Source organism: Somniosus microcephalus, chromosome 12 (genome assembly GCF_052327205.1).
Source record: "Somniosus microcephalus isolate GS21.2 chromosome 12, FLI_Smic_1.0, whole genome shotgun sequence".
Lineage (NCBI taxonomy): Eukaryota > Metazoa > Chordata > Chondrichthyes > Squaliformes > Somniosidae > Somniosus > Somniosus microcephalus.
The window spans coordinates 33,087,158-33,110,036 of record NC_140998.1 but is presented as its reverse complement, the minus strand read 5'-3'; the positions used below and the strand labels follow the sequence as shown (position 1 = coordinate 33,110,036).

Sequence of the window (22,879 nt, the reverse complement as noted above, 5' to 3'; positions counted from 1 at the left end):
TGCACGTCTGCCATGAATGTCCTTGACATGAGGGCAAGGACTGTATGTAAGGTATACTGCTTCATAACTGGTATGACCCAGTTAATTCTCAACTCTCTCCTAAAAGTAGATTTTATCAAGTCTGATATGGGAATAGAACCCAGCATTAAGCTATGTAGTAAATTGTATATTGTTGTGTTACTTGGTTGCTCAGGAACCATCAAGGAGAGTGGATAGTGTTCTACTTGTGCTGTGATCCGCAGTTATAAACCAGTCTGGGGGGTCGAGGTGGAGATTTGCTCTTATTTGTCGACAGTTGCCCGAATCAACTTTTGCTTCCCATATGCAGCAATGTCTTGGCCGAACAGCTTGGAACAATTTCCCAATTGTAGTGCCACCTCAGCTGAAAATTGCTAACTCTGCGCAAGTCCAGGGATCAAACTTGGGACCTTCCTCGTCGGTGTGGCGATGCATTAACCAACTGAGCTATTAGAGAATTTTAGAAATATGTGGGGTGGGGGAAGGGGATCTGTGGAAAATATCTCCATGACAACATCTAGCCATATCTTGCACTGGTGCCTGTGGCAGCAGCAGTGTCCCACTTCCGGGTGTTTCATGCATCCTCATTGCATCTCTTTCCTGCTCCTGTATTTTAGCTTTGTTTGCAGCTGCTGCGGGAAATTATTGTTAACTAAATCTTTTCTTTAACCAAAACTACAAGACATTATGACACACTGGCCACAGGAATCATCTATTTTCATCGTTTTTATATGTTTCATTCCTTCAAACAATTTCCGAGATATGTAAGTATCGAACAGCCATTTTAAATTATACCTAACCGCTTTCTAATGCTGTGATAAAGCAGAAGTGCTCTGGTATATCTTCCTCAACCCTATTGGCTTTCTTTCCCACAGATTGTAACAAATTGACAAAATTACTTTTGCAGCACACTTGCCCTCTGTGCGTTTTTATTTATATATGGAACTGGGTCATGCAGCGCACTTTGAAACTTGGTGCACACTGTGGTGTCTGGTATTCTCATTTGGTTTCTTCAGTCTGACTTGTTACACTGAAGAAAATGATGAGCAGAAATGGATTCAGGGCAATGAAGATTGTAAATGTAATAGCAAAATACTGCGGATGCTGAAAATCTGAAATAACAACAGAAAATGCTGGAAATACTCAGCAGGCCAGGCAGCATCCGTGGAGAGAGAAACTGAGTTAACGTTTCAGGTCTGGGACCCTTCATCAGAACTGGAAAAAGCTGGAGATGTAACAGATATTACGTGTACTTCTTGCAATTTAGTATACAGGTAGACTACCCTTTATCCGGACTTCCGAAAACCGAAACCCTCTAAAAACCGAAGGTTTTTTCGTTCAGCGTAAGTCGTGCGTACAACTTACGCTGAACGAAAAAACCTTCGGGTTTTTAGAGGGTTCCAGTTGCGGAAGTTCGGATAAAGGGTAAGTCGTGCGCACGACCCCCCGCCGACCCCGCCAGCCGCCGACCCCGCCAGCCCCGACAACCGCCGACCCCGACAACCGCCAACCCCCCCGCCGGCCTCGACAACCGCCAGCCCCGACAACCGCGGACCCCGACAACCGCCGACCCCGCCAGCCGCCAACCCCCCCGCGGACCCGCCGGCCCCGACAACCGCCAGCCCCGACAACCGCCGCGGACCCCGCCAGCCCCGACAACCGCCGACCCCCCCCCCCCCCCCCCCGCGGATCCCGCCAGCCCCGACAACCGCCGACCCCCCCCCCCCCCCCGCCAGCCCCGACAACCGCCGCGGACCCCGACAACCGCCGACCCCCCCCCCCCCCCCGCGGACCCCGCCAGCCCCGACAACCGCCGACCCCGCCAGCCGCCGACCCCCCCGCGGACCCGCCGGCCCCGACAACCGCCGACCCCGCCAGCCGCCGACCCCCCCCCCCCGACAACCGCCGACTGCCCCCCCCGCGCGTGCCCCGACGACCCCGACTGACTTACGCTGAGCGTCAGCGTAAGTCGTGCGCACGACCCCCCGCCGACCCACCTTCCGAAATCCGAAATTCTCCTTTATCCGAAACTCGGCTGGTCCCGAGGTTTTCGGATAAAGGATAGTCTACCTGTACTGTATTCGCTGCTCACGATGCGGTCTCCTCTACATTGGGGAGACCAAACGCAGATTGGGCGACCGCTTTGCGGAACACCTCCGTTCAGTCCGTAAGGGTGACCCTGAGCTTCCGGTCGCCTGTCACTTTAATTCACCGCTTCACTCCCACTCTGATCTCTGTCCTCGGGCTATTGCATTGCTGCAATGAAGCGCAACGTAAGCTCGAGGAACAGCACCTCATCTTTTGATTGGGCACTTTGCAGCCTGCCGGACTCAACATTGAGTTTAACAATTTCAGATAATTATCCCTGCCCCCATTTTTCATGCAGTATGATTTTTGCCATTCCCATTTGCAACATTTTATCTTTCCTGCCTCTTACAAAAGCACAGGGTATTCTTTCTATTCCTTTGTCCCCTCCTAACCCCCCCCCCGCCGTCTCTGCACCTGCTTAATATCTGTTACATCTCCAGCTTTTTCCAGTTCTGATGAAGGGTCCCAGACCTGAAACGTTAACTCTGTTTCTCTCTCCACGGATGCTGCCTGGCCTGCTGAGTATTTCCAAGATTGTAAATGATCCAGGTATAATATGCCATGGTACATAATAACTAATCCTTAACTAAGCATTACGATTGTTCCACTGATGGTGATACAGGCCTAGCCCATGCTTGACTCTAATCCGCACTATAGGGTTGACTCTAGTGGCCTAGCGAGAAACTCTGTTGTACACCAGGGATTGCCACCATCTCGGGGTGACTGGAAGAGCAATAAATGCAGCCTTGCTAGTGTCAGCCACATGCTCCGAGACTGCTGACTGATGTTCCAGTCAGTGGAGTGTCTCCTTGAGACCTCAAGTGCTGGTTCTCTTGAATGGAGAAAACCAAATAAGTTTTAAGATTTATAAATATTTCACAATGCTTTTGTGGATGAGAAAAGTGCCCTAATATATAGCCTATTAAGCTTCACAGAAATTGGGAAAATTACCATTTCTTTAGAAATGTTAGACCGACAACTTTGTCTCTACATTTAGATTAGATTCATTTTTTTTTAGGATATAATCTGTAGAGTATTACAAGTAATTAAGCCTGGTCTGTGAAATTAGCTCTGTTCTGAATATTTTTCTGTCATATAAAAGACCAGAAAGTTTCTGTAGTGCAGCGTGCAGTTCTTTGTTTATATCCTGGTTCCTATCAAAGCTAATGGTATGCTGGGTTGTATAAGATGAGGACTGGAGTGTACATCAAGTGACGTAATCCTGCCATTGCATAAGAGTGTTGGTTGGACCTGACCTGGAGTACTGTGGGTCACAGAAAGGATTTACTAAGACGAATGGGAGCTGGAAAATAAAACTTGAGGATACAAGAACTCTTCCTTTTAACAGGAAGACTGGGAGGAGTGGGGGGGAGGGTTTATGCTTGAGATATTGAAATTATTAAGGCTGCGTTGGGGCTATTTGTATTGGCATGTGACAGCAGAATAAAGGGGGGGGTGTTTAAGCTGAAAGGTAGTAGACTTGAGTAAGATGTAAAGTATTACCTTCTAAGAAGATTAGTTATTCAAACAGAACAGCCTATTAAGGGAGATATCTATCTAGCTTAGATCTACAAGGCAAAAATCAGGCAAGTATCTTGAAGAGAAACCCATTCTCTGATAGAACTGCTGGGGCAGCAAGGAGCAAGCTAAGTGGACCTGTGGTCTCTGCCCGCCTTGAGATGTTCTATGTTTAAATGCCCAGGACGTCCCCACTCTAGTATGGTGACAAGAATTGTACACAATGCTTGAGAATAGTGCTTTCTACATGCTTAATGTCACTTCTAGGCTGTGCTCTATATCGCTTTGGTCTTGTTTCCTTCGTTGCTGCAATTGCACACAATGCTAATGGTGAGTTACCCACTAATACCGCATGATCCCTCGCTTGTATTGTACCCTGTGGGCTAGACCAGATTAGATTTGTACTAACCTACAGTAGTAGGTTTACAGCTAGATGTTTTTGTCATATACTGTCCCCGTGCAAGACTCTTGCTGTTTGTGATAAAAGGTCCTACAACATTCTGGAAGTTTAATGATGCTTTGCGTCTATCCATGGACATTAATATGCAACATCTAATTGATGAACATGTTTTTCATTTCTATAAAAATCAAGCTATCGATGAGTTGAAAGTCCATTTAAATACCTTGTGCAAGCTGCTAAATTGATATCTAGTAATTAATGCTGAGTTTATGGTAAATATTTGCTTAAGTAAATGTTGATGCTGTACCTTAAAATTGGTCTTGGTCTGAACTTCTAACATCTGTACTCCAGAATATAATGTCCCTTATACAAAAATTGTTATACGCGCATCACTGGCAGTTTGAGTATTTGGTGAATTCGTTTGTCTTCCACCCCCACCAAAGTCTGCATCTTGATGAAAAACCTGAAGCAGACTTTACAATATACTTGTGTTGTAATATAGCACAGAACTGATGAAGATTGAAATGTTCTCCGTGTTAGTGTTGTAGAGCTAAGCCACGCATGGTAGTTTTCTTGTCTGGCAGTGCAGCATTTTGCCATTACATTGAATGGTAGAAGCAGGTTTCTATATTGGCAGTGCCATCTGACAGGCCAAACACTTTGCCACAAGAAGGAAAAACTCAGGCAGTGCCAGTAATGTGTAGCTCCTAGAGGCTAGTTACAGAGCAACATTGGCACAGGCTTGGAGCAGGTTGGATAGCTGCCCGTTCAGCTGAGGAAAGAGCATGGCACAGGAAAATAAGCAAGAAAATATATTTAATTTTAAATATGTATATTTTATGCAGTGACTGCTATTAAACTGCATTGACGCTTTAAGAGGAGCTTTACTACAGGATTTCATGGCGTTCTGGTTGGATGCTCATGGCCAGTCAATAGAATATTGTCTTGCTGAAATATTCTTTACAAATCATCTGAACAGTGGGCATCATAGAAAGCTCCACTACCTTAAACAGCTATTGTTCACAGCAGATGTGTCATGCTCATATTTTCATAACTTAACTTTTTCTTACTTTACATTAATTTAATCTGTAGGTTACAGGAGCCTGCTGCCTCTTTCTGGCTGGGAAAGTAGAAGAAACTCCCAAAAAGTGTAAAGACATCATTAAGACTGCTCGAAGTTTGCTGAATGATGTACAGTTTTCACAATTTGGGGATGATCCCAAGGTTAGTGTTAATCTTAGTTTTGTGTATTTTAAATATACAGTGCAAATATTTTTTGTATCTACAGTCCCTCTGATATTTTATTTTTTAACTGGTACTAATTGCAGGGTTTCTCATTGAGTACTGTAAAATCTGACACAAGTTGGTATTCCATCATTCTTTCTGCTGTAGCATAGTATTATGCAAACTGTTCACACCCCCCCCCCCCCCCCCCCAAACATGAAATAATATTTTACGGGATAAGGTGGTGTAGGGGTGAAGCAAAAATTATTTTATTCTAATAAGCGTGATTGGCTAATATTGACTGAATCATGCAAACTTTTTATAATCCTTACTGGACTGGAATTGTTCCAGAATGAAATCTGTTTGTACTGTGATTTTTCCATTTATGAGGATCTCTTACATCAGGGATGCCCATGGTCCAAATGCAGTCCAAGCGCTGCTTTGATCTGGCTAGCAAGCTCCTGCTGTTTCACTCCCTTTGCTTGAAGGGGAGGGAGAGAGGAGGAAAAGAATAGAGGTGGAAATAATGAGAAGGGACTGAAAGAACCAGACTTTGGAGAATAGGGACCTCAACAGTTTTTTGTGCATGAGGTTTGTATTGAGAGGCTCACATTATCCTGTAATCACTTATGACCCACTCAGTAGTTTTGACAGGTGTATCTGGCCACAGCTCCAAAAGGTTGGTTGATTTTTGCAGTGAACGCAAGCTCCGTTCTTCTCGCCTGTAGTTTAACTCTGACTCTAGTAAGCTGCCAAATGTAAGACCGGCTGCTGTACCAATTGATAACTTTCTTCACTGTTTGGTGGACAGAGAAAGACAAAGCAGAGGCATTTTAAAATGGCGGTTAATGAAGAAACTCGCTTTGGGAGCATCCGGACTTTGCTGGGTCATCTTGTACACCACTAGGACTATTATTTTTTGTCCAGTAAATGGATCCTAGACTGGACCAACTCAATGGGGGATTGTACTGTAAAAGGAGTTTCCGAACAAACCAATAATCCTGTCCACTGTATCCAATGAAACATACATTCTTTTTCATACTTTTGGTTTGGGAAAACTGTTCTTGTTTGGTTTACTCAATTGACCAAATTACGCGGCACTGCAAGTAAAAGAAAGACTGGCATTTCTATAGCGCCTTTTGTGACCTCAGGATGTGGTAAAGCGCTTTACAGCCAATGAAGTACTTTTGAAGTGTAGTCACTTTCATAATGTGGGAAATGTAAGTGGAATGTTCTGTATTTCTTGTACAAACTTTTGACACACGTGTTTATTTAAAAAACATGCATCAATTCATGGTAATATTAATTCATAACCAGCTTCATAAATTTTCAGAACAATTGTGCTGTCTAGAAACAAAACCTGAGTTCTGTAGCTCTCTGCATGCATGTTGCTACAGTACTCCTGTAGTATGGTTTTGAAATGCCTTCACTACTTTTTGCCTTGTTTCCGAATTAGGAAGAAGTCATGGTCCTGGAGAGGATACTGTTACAGACAATTAAATTTGACTTGCAGGTTGAACATCCCTATCAGTTCTTGCTTAAGTATGCTAAACAACTTAAAGGTACTGGAATTTAAGTGTTTGTGCAGCGTATCTGCACTCTCAAGTTTATTGCACTTCAGTTTGTTTTTTTTAACACTGCCTTGTTTAGCATGGAAGGCATATATTTCAAACAAAACCTAAACTACAGCCTCTGATGGCTACATTTCTGAAAGATAAGTAACTGCAATAGTAGATGGGGTAAACATCTGGGTTCTAGATCCTTGGGAATTTTCAAGAAGTGATTTTTGGCAAATAAGCACCGATTGTAAAAAGTAGAGACAAAATCCCCTTTAGTAACCAATAATAACCAAGTGACTACGAGATAATTATCTACTTGGAGCTGAGACAACTTTGTAAACCACGACAAAACTTGAAAAATAAAACGACCATCTGATCCCACCATTTGGTTATAGCCTTGAAATCAATTGTGTATCTGTTATAGAGTCATAACGGCACAGAAGGAGGCCATTCGGCCCATCGAGTCCATGCCGTTGTATGCTAAATTTTTATAGTGCGGTTTTGTTTGAATTGTGCATGTTGATGCTGACAGCCAGTGTGCTCTGTGTAATTTGTTGGATGTTCAAACTGAAGGATTAATGGCGTGGGTAGTCAGTGCTGCATATTTATCTGAAAATGTTGTTGTGATATGGAAGGCAGTGTTCCCGCTAAGGTGCGTGGCCGTGCAGTAATCTCAAAGGTCCAGCGCAGACCGCTCACTGGCTTTGACACTGTAAATACGGCGCATGCGCAAAATTTTAAAGGAACCACACATTAAAAGAAACAGGCCGTGCAGAACAAAGCGCAGCTCACAGGGAACGTTGATGGGAGGCTGTGTATGTATAGATAGATAGATTTTATGTAGTTACAAGTAGTAAACTATGTGATGGCAAGCACATAACTTGAGCGGTATTCCCTCCCACTCACCCATCCACTGTATAACTCGCTTTGTAAATGCACCACCTAATATGATACCAAGCCATAGAAAATAAAATGGGGCCTGGTCTGATCCCTAGTCTGTGTTGAGTTAGCTTATCTTGATACTACAGTTTGCCAGGGTGGGGTGGAGGAGGAGAGAGTTAGCAAGGATCCCCGTGTCCGATGACGTCTACTGGAAAGTGTACGTGTGTATCTGGCTCGGCTTTGTGCAGGGCTCTAGCTGAGTGCCTCTGAAATTTAAAAACTTCCTTTTGCATTCTGGGATTATAATACACCCACTCATTTATGGTGTTGGGTGAAAATAAATTCACATCTAATCTGTGGTAAAATAAAAGGTGCAGTTTATTGAAAACAGAGCTCTGGGAGAAGCGTCTCAGACCCCCGCGGTCTGTGCGAGCACCTTCTCCCCGATCAACAAAATTCACAAGCTTATATACAGTACAAGACTGGAGCACACCGATAGCCGTTATTACATTACTTATTCCTTGGCCAATCCGGCCCAATTATATTCCTTCAAAAACAACCTAATTATAACTTTATACATCGTTAGCTAAGCCCCTTCTTTCAGTTCTGTCTTTTATCTAAGTTTGTCCAGTTATCTGGATCGCAGGGTCCATTCTTGCATCATCGTGGCGTCGGCCGATCTGAGTCAGTGACTCGTGATTGGACATGGCTTAAAGGTTAATCAAATATACCTTGCATACATCCGCGTGACAGTTGTTACTTCGCAATCCGATTGTTCTGCAAATGTTAACCTTGTTATTGCAGCTTCTCATATCTCCACATGCTTAATCACTTTTGTAGTTCCGTTTCTGACCATCTGTTCCATTTGTGGTTTCAACCAAAACTAGGTTGTCATGCTGTGTCGTTTGACTGCAACATTCAACTGGCTCAAATCCCAACCCTTCAATGGCTTGGTGTATTAGAGGCCTTTTGAAAATACCATAATTTACAAGACCCCAAAGACTGGCAGGTAGGATTTGGCCCCTGCCCTTTGCAGACTGTCTGCTATAAAACCACCCCCGCCACCCATCCCCAGAATTTCAAACCATTTAGTATTTTGGTTATTTTCCCTTTTTTGGGGTAGACTGATTGTAGATGTAGAAATTGCACATGCAACTGGCTGACCTGCATGTATCTGTTGACTCTGGTTCATGGTGTGATTATTCCTTCCCCCCCCGCCCCCCCCAGCCAACTTTATCATCTCCTTCTCCCCTCCCCTTAACCGTAAGATTCTGATTCTTGCTGGCGTACAGTTCCCTGGGCACTCATGTTGGCTGTGTCCATTCTTCATCTGTGAACCTCAACAGTGTTTGAGCATGGAGAGGCATCGGAGCCAAACTCTCCACTATCCTCATTTATCGCAGCCATTTATTGAATTTTATTAAAATGTATAAAATTCTTAGAGGGCTTGACAGGGTAGCTGCTCAGAGACTGTTTCCCCTGGCTGGAGAGTCTAGAACCAGGGGCCATAGTCTCAGAATAAGGGGTTGGCCATTTAGGACTGCGATGAGGAGTAATTTCTTCACTCTGAGGGTTGTGAATCCTTGGAATGCTGAATCGTTGAGTATGTTCAAGACAGAGATTGATAGATTTTTCGACACTAAGGGATATGGGGATAGAGCGGGAAAGTGGAATTGAGGTAGACCAGCCATGATCTTATAGAATGGTGGAGCGGGCTCAAGGGGCCGAATGGCCTACTTCTGCTCCTATTTCTTATGTTTTTATCTACGCGTATCTCCTGTAGAAGTCGGGAGCAAGACACCCTGACCGTTGTAGCCCTGTCTGCCCTCCCCCACTCTCCACAATAAAAAGACTTGAGGAAGCTGAGACTACTTCTATCACTTGTGTTGACTTCCCTCTCTTTCTTTTTCTTATTCCCCTCTTGAAATAAACAGACAGACCAGGGACCAAGCCTGGGATCTTCCTGGCTAAGTACCATGACATGTGTTGCATTTACATGTTTGCAGTACATTGTGGTGGGGCGGGGTGGGGGGGATCTTCAGATGTGAATTATTGCTTTGTGTGAAATGCATGTTGTGCAGATAGTCTTACCATACCGCATTATACATTAAAACAAAATTAGTTAAAGTGGAGGTGTCCAACCTGCAGCTTTAGAGCCACACACAGCCCCAACAATCTGGCCTTCGAAGCCCACGTAACTCCATTCTATTTGTACTTCTTACTCACTAGTTTGACCTTTATGAATTTTGTGCAGTCTGGAGATTTGGAAAGGGCTATTTTCAGTGCCTAGGATAAATTTGAAATCTGAACACTAAGATTATATCAGCACCTTTGGGGATCTATGCAAATGAATGAGGACATAGATTTGAACTTTATAGGTTGCCCCAGAGGCTCCATGTGACCTATTGAAACAAAAAGCTTGGACACCCCCAAATTAAATGATCAGCCATTGGGCTGAGCAGCAAAGCTGGGCATGCAATCTGTTAATTGTTGGCAAGCTTACTAAAATGTTATAGGCTGTTTTCAAATGTGATGTGAAAATAATGATGGTTAATTGCACTTCAGTACTAATGGGTACAGATTCAAAATGCAATAGATAAACGCTAGGCCTTAACCCTAACTCTCTCCTTCTTAATTCATAGGTTTTGAGCTTCGAGGTTACACATAATGTTAGTCCAATTTTCTCTCTCTGTAGGTGACAAAAACAAACTTCAAAAGCTGGTGCAAATGGCGTGGACCTTTGTAAATGACAGGTGAACTATGTTTTTAAATCTATTCTCTCTTTTACAAAACTGTGGAAACCTATTTATGCGGCAACCAGATAACATAATTTACTGTATGGGTTTGGACTTTTTATCTGGTACTTTGCGATGGCTCCTGTAGTAATGCACTGTTTGTCTTGCAGCCTGTGCACCATGCTGTGTCTGCAGTGGGAGCCAGAGATCATTGCCGTGGCTGTGATGTACCTCGCCGGCAGGCTGTGTAAATTTGAGATCCAGGAATGGTCAGCTAAGCCCATTTACAGGAGATGGTGGGAGCAGTTTGTACAGGATGTGCCTGTGGAATTACTGGAAGGTACAGTAAACAGTCCGGATTACTCAGGCAGCATTGGCAATATGGTTTCAAGAAAGTGGGACTCCACTGAATGGTATATATGTGTGTTTGTTGATGTATTTGAATGTGTGTGTGAATATTTCTAACCTTTACCTTTGAGATATTTGTACTATTTTTAATCAAAATATTTGGTCTCCATATTGAATTTAACCTGAAAAGTTTGAAGTAGATCTTGGTTTCTGCTGTGGTATAAGTCATTGTTTTGCTGATGCATGTTTCTTTAAGCAACATGCTATTGGCTCATTTCACCGTAAAGGCTGAGATTTAGAACTAAACTTGAAGAAAATCGGAGAGAAAAATGTGAGTTCCTAAAACTGCTGGATGGTATAATTGATGAGGAGCCAGTAGTAATTCTTAGACCCAATAAACTAACCCAGCACTTCGGTGAAGATTTAAAGAATTTTTTAAAATAGTGACTAATACCCCTTCATGCTAGAGTTAAACAGCCGTGTAAATAAAATTAAGGTGTTTCTATTTTGTAATCCAATGCAGTCATTTGTAGCCGTCACTTCAGCTTTACCAAACCTTTAACCAAGTCCAACTTTGTTCCATTGCATAAAATTTGTATGCAGGAGTTCCCTGCTGGCTCATTGGCTAAATGCATTGCACAGTACTTAATTATGCTGACAAAGAAGGTCCCAAGATAGATCCCTTCTAACTGCTGTGTTAGCTGGGATAGTGGTGGGGTAGTACAATTCATCTCTGCCTTTTTGCTGAGGGTCAAAGGTGGTGAACTCTAAAGGAAAGAAAGGCTTGCATTGCTATAGCAACTTTCACGACCTCTGGACTTCCCAAAGTGCTTTGCAGCCACTGCAGTGTAGTCACTGTTGTAATGTAGTAAATCTTCCAGGATTCCTGCTGCTAATTGCTTAGTGCATGCGTGTGTATGAGTGAGGACAGCATGAGGTTTGGCTGGGCTGCTCCTCACAGCTGATTAACCCAGTGGCACTCTGGGCTCACAAATGAAGGATGACCATGTAGTTGAAGTACTGAAGGAGCAGTTGGTGAACCATACCACAAAAAGCAGGACAAATCCAACCCGGCCAATTACCGCCCCATCAGTCTACTCTCAGTCATCAGCAAAGTGATGGAAGGTGTCATTGACAGTGCTATCCTGGAACTCCCTCCCTAACAGCACTGTGGGAGTACCTTCACCACACGGACTGCAGCGGTTCAAGAAGGCGGCTCACCACCACCTTCTCGAGGGCAATTAGGGATGGGCAATAAATTTATTCCCCTCACATCTGTTTGATACCCTCTGGAATTCTGCTGGGAACCGTTAAAGGTTAACGAATTCCACTCCCGTCCCCCAGTAAGTGCTTAAGATTATTTTGTAGTTGCCATGTGCTGTTATTTCAAATCCAACGTGCACAACATTTCACTAAGAACTTTCAGATAGAGCATCTTTTGTTATGTATTTTTTGTGTTGGTTGATAAGGAATAAAGGCAAATGTTTGTGTTCAAATTTGACTTGGGACTTGAATATCTCATTAATCACACACTGCCTGGTTATCAAATTGGGACATAACTCACTCACGTCATCCATGTTATTGGCCAGCTCATTCCTTCACGACTACGTGTTTTTAAAAAGCTTTTGTCTAGTTCCGACGACTGACGTCTGTCTTTTGTTCTTGCAGACATTTGCCATCAGATACTGGACCTTTACTCCCAGGGCCAGCAGCAGATGCCCCAGGCATCCCAGCAGCAAATGCCAGCAATCCCAAGCTTGGAGCAGCCGCTGCCACCGCTGCAGGTGCAGCAGACCAAGAAACATTCACCTCAGTCAACGCCGCCTCGGCAGATCAAACGAGCTGCGGTAGGTGAAGCAATATCCAGATATGTGCCGCCATTTTCTGCTCAATATTTATCCTTGGCGAATGGGTGTGCACTCTGAGAACAGAGCGAAACACGCCACGGAACTCCATTCTACTGCCTCTGCCGGTACAGTTGCTGTATTGTTTCTAGCAATTGGCAGTGTAGCATCTTTGTTGCACGTTGAATCTAACTTTTGACGTATGTTCTTCTCTCTGTTAGGTTGCTTCTCCGAAGGAAGATGGCAAGACCACAGGTGATGTATTTTTAGATTTGAATTCTTCATAGCCACACTCTTAGCACTGATTGTACCCATATAGTTTTTGATGCATAATATTTGTTCTTGGGCTGTGGGTGATGGTGGCAAGGCTTTATTTTCTGCCCATCCTTGTTGCCTGAAGTTGGTGATGGACCATCTTCTTGAATGTAGCTATTGTAACACACAGTCAACCACAGAGTGTGGAGTAGTCACATGTAGGCAAGGCTGGGTAGGGGTGGACAGTGAACAGTTGGGTTTTTAATCGGGCAGTTTTCATCTTTTTATTTTCTGGTACCAGCCCTCAGAATACCAGATTTATTGAATTCCGTACTTTGGTATTTATATTTCTGTAAGTACAAAATCCATATGCATTATGTGTGTTTTTCAACTCCCTACAGAGCCACAGCCTCCTAAAATTCCCAAATTGGAAAACCCTCATCCAGCGTTACCACCAACTAGCCATCCTCCTCCAGGTGAGCTTTTTATTTTTTCTCAGTGAATTGTAAACACTGATGCTCTGACTGATAGACTTGTACTGAAATGTTATTAATTTTTTATTAGACATATTACCTGTATTGTAATTGTTGACTCACTCCGATGTGATGGCCTGTTACAAACTTCTTATCCTTCAGTGTGTTTTTAAGATCACTGAGCAAGTCGGTTGCATTCAGAACGTCTCCCTTTGGTGAAAGATCCATACTAATAACAATGCAATTAGTTTGTATGCAGACAAATAAACCTGGAATATTTTACAGGACTCCTACTTTCAACATTTGATGTGGTAGCTTCCCTGTTTTTATGCACTTTATACTTATGATGCCTTTCATTTTTTAACCTTTTTTTGTGAAGAAAGCTAAATGTGAAACACAAAATTAAATGTGTGTGCTCAGTTTTTTTAAATGCATGTGACTTCTTTAACGCATGCAGCTTAACTGTTTGCGCACACACACACACACAGTCTCCGAGCCAATTCGGATAACATGGATATTTTTGTAATACACCAACAACTATCCTAAAGTGCTGAGTTACTACGGTATCCTGGGTCAAAAAGAGATGGAAAAGATCAGCCTGGATGCCAGCTCCCAACTATTGAGCAGTGTATGGGGGTGGAGACCAAGCAGGGCTCAGCCGTGATGCAGCCATCCTCGATAGTTGCTGTCTAGACTCGCCCAGGAAGTATTACCACTTGGAATCATAGAATGATACAGCACAGAGGGAGGCCATTCGGCCCATTGTGCCTATGCCAGCTCTTTGAATGAGCTATCCAATTAGTCCCACTCCTCTACTCTTTCCCCATAGCCTTGTAAAAAAAAAAAAAAAAAAATTCTTCTCGTATATATCCAATTCTTTTTTGAATATTACTATTGAATCTGCTTCCACCACCCTTTCTCAGACAGTGCATTCCAAATCTCAACAACTCACTGTTTTAAAAAAAAAAGTTTCCTCATGTCGCCTCTGGCATTTTGCCAATCACCTTAAACCTGTGCCCTCTGGCTACTGACCCTTCTACCACTAGAAACAGTTTCTCTTTATTTACTCTATCAAAATCCTTCATGATTTTAAACGCCTCTATCAAATCTCCCCTTAATCTTCTCTGCTCTAAGGAGAACAACCCCAGCTACTCCACATAGCTGAGGTCCCTCATCCCTGGTACCATTCTAGTAAATTTCTTCTGCCATGACATCCTTCCTAAAGTGCGGTGCCCAGAATTGAACACAATACTCCAGCTGAGGCCTAGCCAGTGTTTTATGAAGGTTTAGCGTAACTTCCTTGCTTTTGTGCTCTATTCCACTATTAATAAAGCCCAAGATCCCATATGCTTTTTAAACAGCCTTCTCAACTTGCCCTGCCACCTTCAAAGACTTGTGTACATACACCCCCGGGTCTCTGTTCCATTTAGATCATATCGCATCTCGCCTCTCCTCATTCTTCCTACCAAAACGTATCACTTCGCACTTATGTTGAATTTCATCTGCCATGTGTCTTTCCATTTCACCAGTCTGTGTCTGTGACCTCCTGAAGTCTGTTACCATCTGCAAACTTTGAAATTATGCCCTGTATACCCAAGTCCAGGCCATTAATATATATCAAACTAGAACAAGGTGTCAAAACAACTAGGTCATGTGGAATTACACCCAGTATGATCCTGTGCCTTCAGTAGATGTGGGGATTAATCTGGAAGATGCAGTTCATTTATGGGATGTGGGCATCGCTGGGAAGGCCAGCATTTATTGCCCTTGAGAAGGTGGGGGTGAGCCGCCGCCTTGAACTGCTGCAGTCTGTGTGGTGAAGGTACTCCCACAGTGCTGTTAGGGAGGGAGTTCCAGGATTTTGACATAGCGACAATGAAGGATCAGCCGATATACTTCTAAGTCACGATGGTGTGTGACTTGGAGGGGAACTTGGAGATGGTGGTGTTCCCATGCGCCTGCTGCCCTTGTCCTTCTAGGCGGAAGAGGTCGCGGGTTTGGGAGGTGCTGCTGAAGAAGCCTTGGCGAGTTGCTGCAGTGCATCTTGTAGATGGTACACACTGCAGCCACGGTACACCGGTGGTGGAGGGAGTGAATGTTTAAGGTGGTGGATGGGGTGCCAATCAGGCGGGCTGCTTTGTCCTGGATGGTGTTGAGCTTCTTGAGTGTTGTTGGAGCTGCACTCATCCAGGCAAGTGGGGAGAGTATTCCATCACACTCCTTGTGCCTTGTAGATGGTGGAAAGGCTTTGGGGAGTCAGGAGGTGAGACACTCGCCGCAGATTACCTAGCCTCTGACCTGCTCTTGTTGCCACAGTATTTGTGGCTGGTCCAGTTGATTTTCTGATCAGTGGTGACCCCCCCCAGGATGTTGATGGTGGGGGATTCGGTGATGGCAATGCCACTGAATATCATGGGGTGGTGGTTAGACTCTCTCTTGTTGGAGATAGTCATTGCCTGGCACTTGTGTGGCACGAATGTTACCTGCCACTTATCAGCCCAAGCCTGAATGTTATCCAGGTCTTGTTGCATTCAGGCATGGACTGCTTCATTATCTGAGGAGTTGTGAATGGCACTGAACACTGCAGTCATCAGCGAACATCCACATTTCTGACCTTATGTTGGAGGGAAGGTCATTGATGAAGCAGCTGAAGATGGGTGGGCCTAGGATACTGCCCTGAGGAACTCCTGGGGCTGTGATGATTGACCTTCAACCACCACAACCATCTTCCTTTGTGCTAGGTATGACTCCAGCCAGTGGAGAGTTTCTCACCCGCCCCCCACCCCCAATTCCCATTGACTTCAGTTTTACTAGGGCTCCTTGATGCCACACTCGGTCAAATGCTGCCTTGATGTCAAGGGCAGTCACTCTCACCTCACCTCTGGAATTCAGCTCCTTTGTCCATGTTTGGACCAAGGCTGTAATGAGGTCGGGAGCCAAGTGGTCTTGGCGGAACCCAAACTGGCCATTAGTGAGCGGGTTATTGGTGAGTAAGTGCCGTTTGATAGCACTGTCGATGACACCTTCCATCACTTCCAATTCTGATGATTGAGAGTAGACTGATGGGGTGGTAATTGGCTGGATTGGATTTGTCCTGCTTTTTGTGGACAGGACATACCTGGGCAGTTTTCCACATCGTTGGATAGATGCCAGTGTTGTAGCTGTACTGGAACAGCTTGGCTAGAGGCGCGGCTAGTTCTGGAGCACAGGTCTTCCGCACGATAGCTGGGATTTTGTCGGGGCCCATAGCCTTTGCTGTATCCAGTGTGCTCTACCGTTTCTTGAAATCACGTGAAGTGAATCGATTTGGCTGAAGACTGGCTTCTGTGATGGTGGGGACCTCGGGAGTAGGCCAATATGGATCATCCACTCTGCACTTCTGGCTGAAGTTGGTTGCAAACGCTTCAGCCTTGTCTTTTGCACTCGCGTGCTGGGCTCCAGCATCATTGAGGATGGGGATATTCATGGAGCCTCCCCCTCCCGTTAGTTGTTTCATGGTCCACCACCATTCACGACTGGATGTGGCAGGGCTGCAGAGCTTTGACCTGATCTGTTGGTTGTGGGATCACTTAGTCCTGTCTATAGCATGCTGCTTCTGCTGTTTAGCATGCATGTAGTCCTGGGTTGCAGCTTCCCCAGGTTGGAACCTCATTTTTAGGTACGCCTGGTGCTGCTCCTGACACGCTCTTCTACACTCCTTATTGAACCAGGGTTGGTCCCCTGGCTTGATGGTAATGGTAAAGTGAGTGATATGCTGGGCCATGAGGTTACAGATTGTGGTGGAATACAATTCTGCTGCTGCTGATGGCCCACAGTGCCACATGGATGCCCAGTTTTGAGCTGCTAGAGCTGTTCTGTATCTATCCCATTTAGCACGGTGGTCGTGCCACACTACACGATGGTGTCCTCAGTGTGAAGACGGGACTTCGTCTCCACAGTGACTGTCCAGTGGTCACTGCTACCAATGCTGTCATGGACAGATGCATCTGCGACAGGTAGATTGGTGAGGATGAGATCAAGTAGGTTTTTCCCTCGTGTTGGTTCTCTCTCCGCCTGTCGCAGGCCCAGACTGGCAGTTATATCCTTCAGGACTCTGCCAGCTCGGTCAGTAGTGGTGCTACCGAGCCACTCTTGGTGAGGGACATTGAAGTCCTCCACCCAGAGTATATTCTGTGCCCTTGCTACTCTCCGTGCTTCTTCCAAGTGGTGTTCAACATGGAGGAGTACTGATTCATCAGCTGAGGAAGGGAGGGCGGTAGGTGGTAATCAGCAAGGAAGTTTCCTTGCCCGTGCTTGACCTGAAACCATGAGACTTCATGGGGTCTGGAGTCAATGTTGAGGACTCCCAGGGCCTCTCCTTCTTGACTGTATACCACTGTGCCACCACCCCTGGTGGGTCTGTCCTGCCAGTGGGACAGGACATACCCAGGGATGGTGATGGAGGAGTTTGGGACATTGACTGAAAGGTACGATTCTGTAAGTATGACTATGCCTGGCTGTTGTTTGACTAGTCTGTGGGACAGCTCTCCCAATTTGGGCACCAGTCCCCAGATATTGGTGAGGAGAACTTTGCAGGGTCGACTGGGCTGGGGTTGCTGTGCCCATAGCCGATGCTGGGTGGTCCGTCTGGTTTCATACTTATTATTGTGTTTCGTAGCGGTTTGTTACAACTGAGTGACTTGCTAGGCTGTTTCAGAGGGCAGTTAAGAGTCAACCACATTGCTGTGGGTCTGGAGTCACACATAGGCCAGACCAGGTAAGGACAGCAGATTTCCTTCCCTAAAGGACATTTGACAGCGTTATTAGTTCAGTTTTATTTTCTGCTGTGTGCTCTCCATTTCCTAGGTGCATGGGGGGATGGAATTCTCTGTTGTATTTGCCTCTCAAATCAATCTGTGATCACATCAGTGATTTTTTTTCCCTCTTTCTACCAATTCTCTCCCATTTCCCTTCTCCCCTCTCCCCCAGCTCTTGAAGGTATTGATTCCCTGCTGAGGTATGGTTACACAGCCACTGAATATGCTTTGCTTCCACTCCCAATTTGCCATTCCTCATGTCCGAGAGAATCTTCAGGCTATTTGACCGTGTCAATCATCACAATACTGTTTCCCCCCATACCCTGTGTGTGTGTCATGTGCTTTTCTGTTCTTTTTTCACTCTTCCCTCCATCCTCAAGCAGGAGTTGCTGCCTAATGTCCTTATGTGAAGTCACTCTGCATTTGTTAAATATTTGAAGCTAAAATTTGCCTCTTTTTTTAACTTGCAGAACGCAAGCCATCAATAAGCACAGGGGCCAGCGTTGTAGAAAGTGAACCTCCTTCAACAGCAAACTCCTCTGAAGTGACAAAAGCCTCCATCCCACCGCCTCTTCATCCTCCTACTGTACACCAGCAGCCACAGATGCCTCAGCGACCTCCGCCCTCTGCTGCCTATATAATGGGAATGTCAACAACCAGCTCCTACATGTCTGGGGAAGGTTTCCAGAGTTTGCAGTCTATGATGAAGACTGACGGACCCTCCTATGGAAACATACCATCATATGGACCACCAACACATGTCCCTTACCACCCACACGTTTACCCCAACCCATCCGTGCCTCCCCCCACAAATTATCCACCAAACATCCCCCCTCCTACTCCAGGATATCCTCCGCCGGGATACAATCCTACTTATTTGCCCCCTCCTCGGATTCCCCCCGCTCACACGGTGCCACCTCCGCCAGCACTGGGACTCCCACCAACCAGCTACCCTCCCCCCACAGTCCCACCTGGGGGCCAACCTCCCGGACCCCCGCCACCCCCACCAGGCATGCCGCCCGTGGCTGGGCTGACGCGGGGAAGTTGGTTGAGGTAATGGATGTTCGTACTTTGGCGAGCGAGATTTGGCTTCTTGCGAGGTTTGGTGCGGCCATGAAATCGCACAGACATGGTTCTGATTGTCTTACTTCCTACATCTGAGTACCAAGGTTACAATAATGCAGATGTATATCGTTCAACAGCTGTACATACTTCAGTTTTATTTTCTGTCGTGCACTCTCTGTTTCCTAGGTGCAGGTGAATGAGAAGCCGCTTCTCTTTAGCATAGCTGCCTCATCTCCTTCTGTGTTTAGCCGGCTTTCTTCCCCTCTTCCTCCCCACCCAAATGTGCTCCTGCAACTTGTTCTATCTGGTGGTGTTGCCTACAACTAAAATGCACCCTCTCTTCAGCTGTGGCTCAGTGGGTAGCACACTCGCCTCTAAGTCAGAAGGTTGTGGGTTCAAGTCCCACTCCAGGGACTTGTGCACATAAAGCTAGGCTGACACTCCAGTGCAGTGCTGAGGGAGTGCTGCACTGTCAGAGGTGCCGTCTTTCGGATGAGACGTTAAACCGAGGCCCCGTCTGCTCTCTCAGGTGGACGTAAAAGATCCCATGGCACTATTTCACAGAAGAGTTAGGGGAGTTCTCCCCAGTGTCCTGGCCAATATTTATCCCTCAATCAACATAACAAAAAACAGATTATCTGGTCATTATCACATTGCTGTTTGTGGGAGCTTGCTGTGCACAAATTGGCTGCTGCGTTTCCCACATTACAACAGTGACTACATTTCAGAAGTACTTAATTGACTGTAAAGTGCTTTGAGACGTCTGGTGGTCGTGAAAGGCGCTATATAAATGCAAGTTTTTTCTTTCTTTCAAGCAGTCAAATGAAAATATCTGGCAAATCAGTGACCAGTCATTTCTTAATGAGGTGGAAGTTATCCCCTGCTTTACCCCTTCTTACCAAGCAGTTTTTGGCCCAGTAATATCCCCATTGGAACTTTATATTTGCTTATAGGTGTTAATACCAGAAGTATCTAGGTTAATGGAAGAGGAGGGAAAGAATTGGAGGAGAGTTAAGACCCCCCCCCCCAGATTGGTACTGTGCTCTTCATCGGTGCTCTGTACCGGATCTGTCCTTGGGCTGGATGCTGGTTGGCTGAGAAGAAGGGTATGTGAATTGAATCTGATTGTACTGACCTCCAGTGCAGGTTACTTATCTCCAATAAAGGTTATTCTACTTGAGAGCAAGTAAGAAAGTTTTTCCAATGTTTATGTTCTTGCCACTTTTCCAAAGGCAGCAACAGCAAGCACCCTGTTGTCTGCTCTAAGTGGCCACTCTTCATCCGTCAGCTCGGACAGTCACTGCCGGAACACGTTTTAGCCCTGGAGAGTTATCCCTAAACCTGATGTGCTCTCCCAAGGAAGGAAGCTAGCTGAGGGCCAATTGCAGTACCTCGGTTGTTGCGTTAGCTGTGATCACTGGTACAGACCAAGAATCGGACCTTCTGGTTTGCACGATTTAGTGGTACATTGGGTGCTGGCTCTACCTGACAAGCCATCAGATTACGTTATTACCTGTGTTACTGTAATATGTCTGTAAAAACAAGTGGTTGAAGAGGTTTCTTTTTAAATGGATAGGTTTGTTACCCTGAAAAAATGTAATTAATCTTTGGTTATTTTATTAAATTGTTTATATTCCCAGCACAGTTGCTGTTGCATCCTTCTTATTGTCCTTCAGTAGAAAGGCAAAGAAAGTCTGGGCTGCAGATTTCTGTATTAGCCAACAAGAGGTGCTTGTTGCAGGGTATAAACCATCCCAGTAGAACAGGTGGACGGTGAGTCAGCACTTGAGACAAGCGTGTGTGTTCTGTAGGGATGACACGTTCTTCTTTTTGTCAGCTTTGTAGTCTTGCTTTGCTGGTTTGGCAGTGGTGTGACCAGATGAATACCCTCTATTACCGTATGCCATTCTGTCCAGCTTGACTGTAAACTTGTTAAATAACTTCTTTTAAAGACGGCTTAAGTTCTACATACCAGTGAAGTCGGGGATATGAACTCTGGCCCCTGGTTTGAGAAGGCATTCCTGCTCCACTACTGCTGTGGTCAGAAGGACATTTATATTTCCTTGGAAACGTCTCTTGTGTTTTAAAAAAAAAATTAACTTAATTGTACATGAACTTACTAACTTCTTAAACATACTACAGGAAACTTTTTTTTATCCGGGACCGACGTGGTGCCGGTTCATCAAAAATTCCGGATAACCGAAAGCTATAGTAAAAGATACGGAGCTGAGAGCTCTGTATAAAGCAACAAACCCTGTTGCTTAGCAACAGGTTCAGAACAATGGCCACAAGTTCCAAGCGTCTGTAGCTTAGCAACAGCTGCAGCCACACCCTTGCACAGCAACAGATCGAGGAAGGCAAGTACAATATGAAGTAAAACTTACCTGAACCTACTCCTGAATTTTGCCAGTTAACTGAGATTTCTGGTTATTTAGGTGCCGGTAAATCAAAAGTTTCCTGTACAAGACAAAAATGCATTGGTTCACGCTGGTCAAGAGATCATTTGTTCCAATCAAAATGACAGATTTACACCAATGTGATCCCTGGGTTTAGATCTCCAGTTGGAACACTCCACTTAGACAAGTGGGAATTTTAAACTAATCTTTGTTTTTTTCTGCCTTAGTTCTCCAGTTGTCTGATATAACTTGAAAAAAAAAGGATTCCATGTAATTTACTCTTTCTCCGTAGACTATTTGTCTATAGGTTGAATTAAGTTTATTTTTCCAAATAATGTCAAGGCCTGAATGTAACATATGAGATTGTACTGTGCGCGGGGGCATTGACCATAGTATTGTACATTTAGTGGCTAATGTAGCCTAATAAATTTGATATTGGAGCCAATGCGTCGTATTTATTGGTGTGAAAGGTCCTTTTCATTGTTTCACGGGAGCTGTGTTTTAGGTTTAGTAGAAATTTGGACTATCTGGCAGTTAGATCCGAGTTGGAATGAATTATTGATCTGAATGTGGTGGGCTGGACATAACCAGCCCTGTAATCTGTAAGCAATGGGAATCGGAAGCTGGTGGGGAGGAGGCCAAACTGACCGCATCTCCTTTCCAAATGCAACTGCAAATGGAAGCTTTTTCCTCAAGAACTCCAAATCACTTATTTTTCTAAGATCCACTGGTTCATTTTAGACTCTTCCCCCAATTTGCTTCCTCCGTTCCTTCCTCTCCTGAAGGCGCTGGGTGCTGGCAGCCCCTCTCCCGTTATCTTGGCTAAATGGCCATTCTTGTGATTCTAAACAATGGGTATTGGCAGATTCTTGGACCACCTTGCCCCACCATCTGCGTATATCTGTCTTCAGGAGGTGTTGCTGCACAACAGTCCAGTGGGAATCCTGGGCTGTGAATCCGTGTATGCATTGATATAAAGTGGAATGGGAAAAACATGCTGCCACAATATGCCCAAATGATACAGATCTGCATTTAAGGCTGAGGAGTGGTAACTGGATGAGTTACCAGTGCATTAGACACTGGCATCTGGGGCCAGGGTGCAGACCCAGCCCAGACTGCTGATCTGATTCAGATCCTCTGTTTATAAAAAAAAAAAAAATAATAATAATTTTGGGCAATCTCCAGTCAGTACCTAGGAGGCATAGGTCTACAGCACAAAACCGCACCTAATTCAGCTTGTTCGTCTGTGACTGAGTCACTGGGTGTACAGTTAACATT

General features: G+C 44.9%; 1 protein-coding gene across 3 annotated transcripts in view; it reads left to right on the top strand.

The window, feature by feature from the left end:
- Positions 1 to 22,041, top strand: part of ccnk (cyclin K) — a 42,059-nt gene extending 20,018 nt beyond the window's left edge. For 2 of the 3 annotated variants that reach the window (XM_086002739.1, XM_086002738.1), the window contains 9 exons: positions 701 to 782; positions 5,117 to 5,248; positions 6,705 to 6,810; positions 10,364 to 10,442; positions 10,595 to 10,764; positions 12,441 to 12,619; positions 12,838 to 12,871; positions 13,273 to 13,347; positions 18,611 to 22,041. In XM_086002739.1, the coding sequence (XP_085858865.1) occupies positions 701 to 782; positions 5,117 to 5,248; positions 6,705 to 6,810; positions 10,364 to 10,442; positions 10,595 to 10,764; positions 12,441 to 12,619; positions 12,838 to 12,871; positions 13,273 to 13,347; positions 18,611 to 19,197 (1,444 nt within the window). In that variant the 3' untranslated portion in view covers positions 19,198 to 22,041. The remainder of the gene's footprint in view (positions 1 to 700; positions 783 to 5,116; positions 5,249 to 6,704; positions 6,811 to 10,363; positions 10,443 to 10,594; positions 10,765 to 12,440; positions 12,620 to 12,837; positions 12,872 to 13,272; positions 13,348 to 18,610) is intronic. The other variant, XM_086002740.1, reaches the window with a different exon arrangement.
- The last annotated feature ends 838 nt before the right edge of the window (positions 22,042 to 22,879 follow it).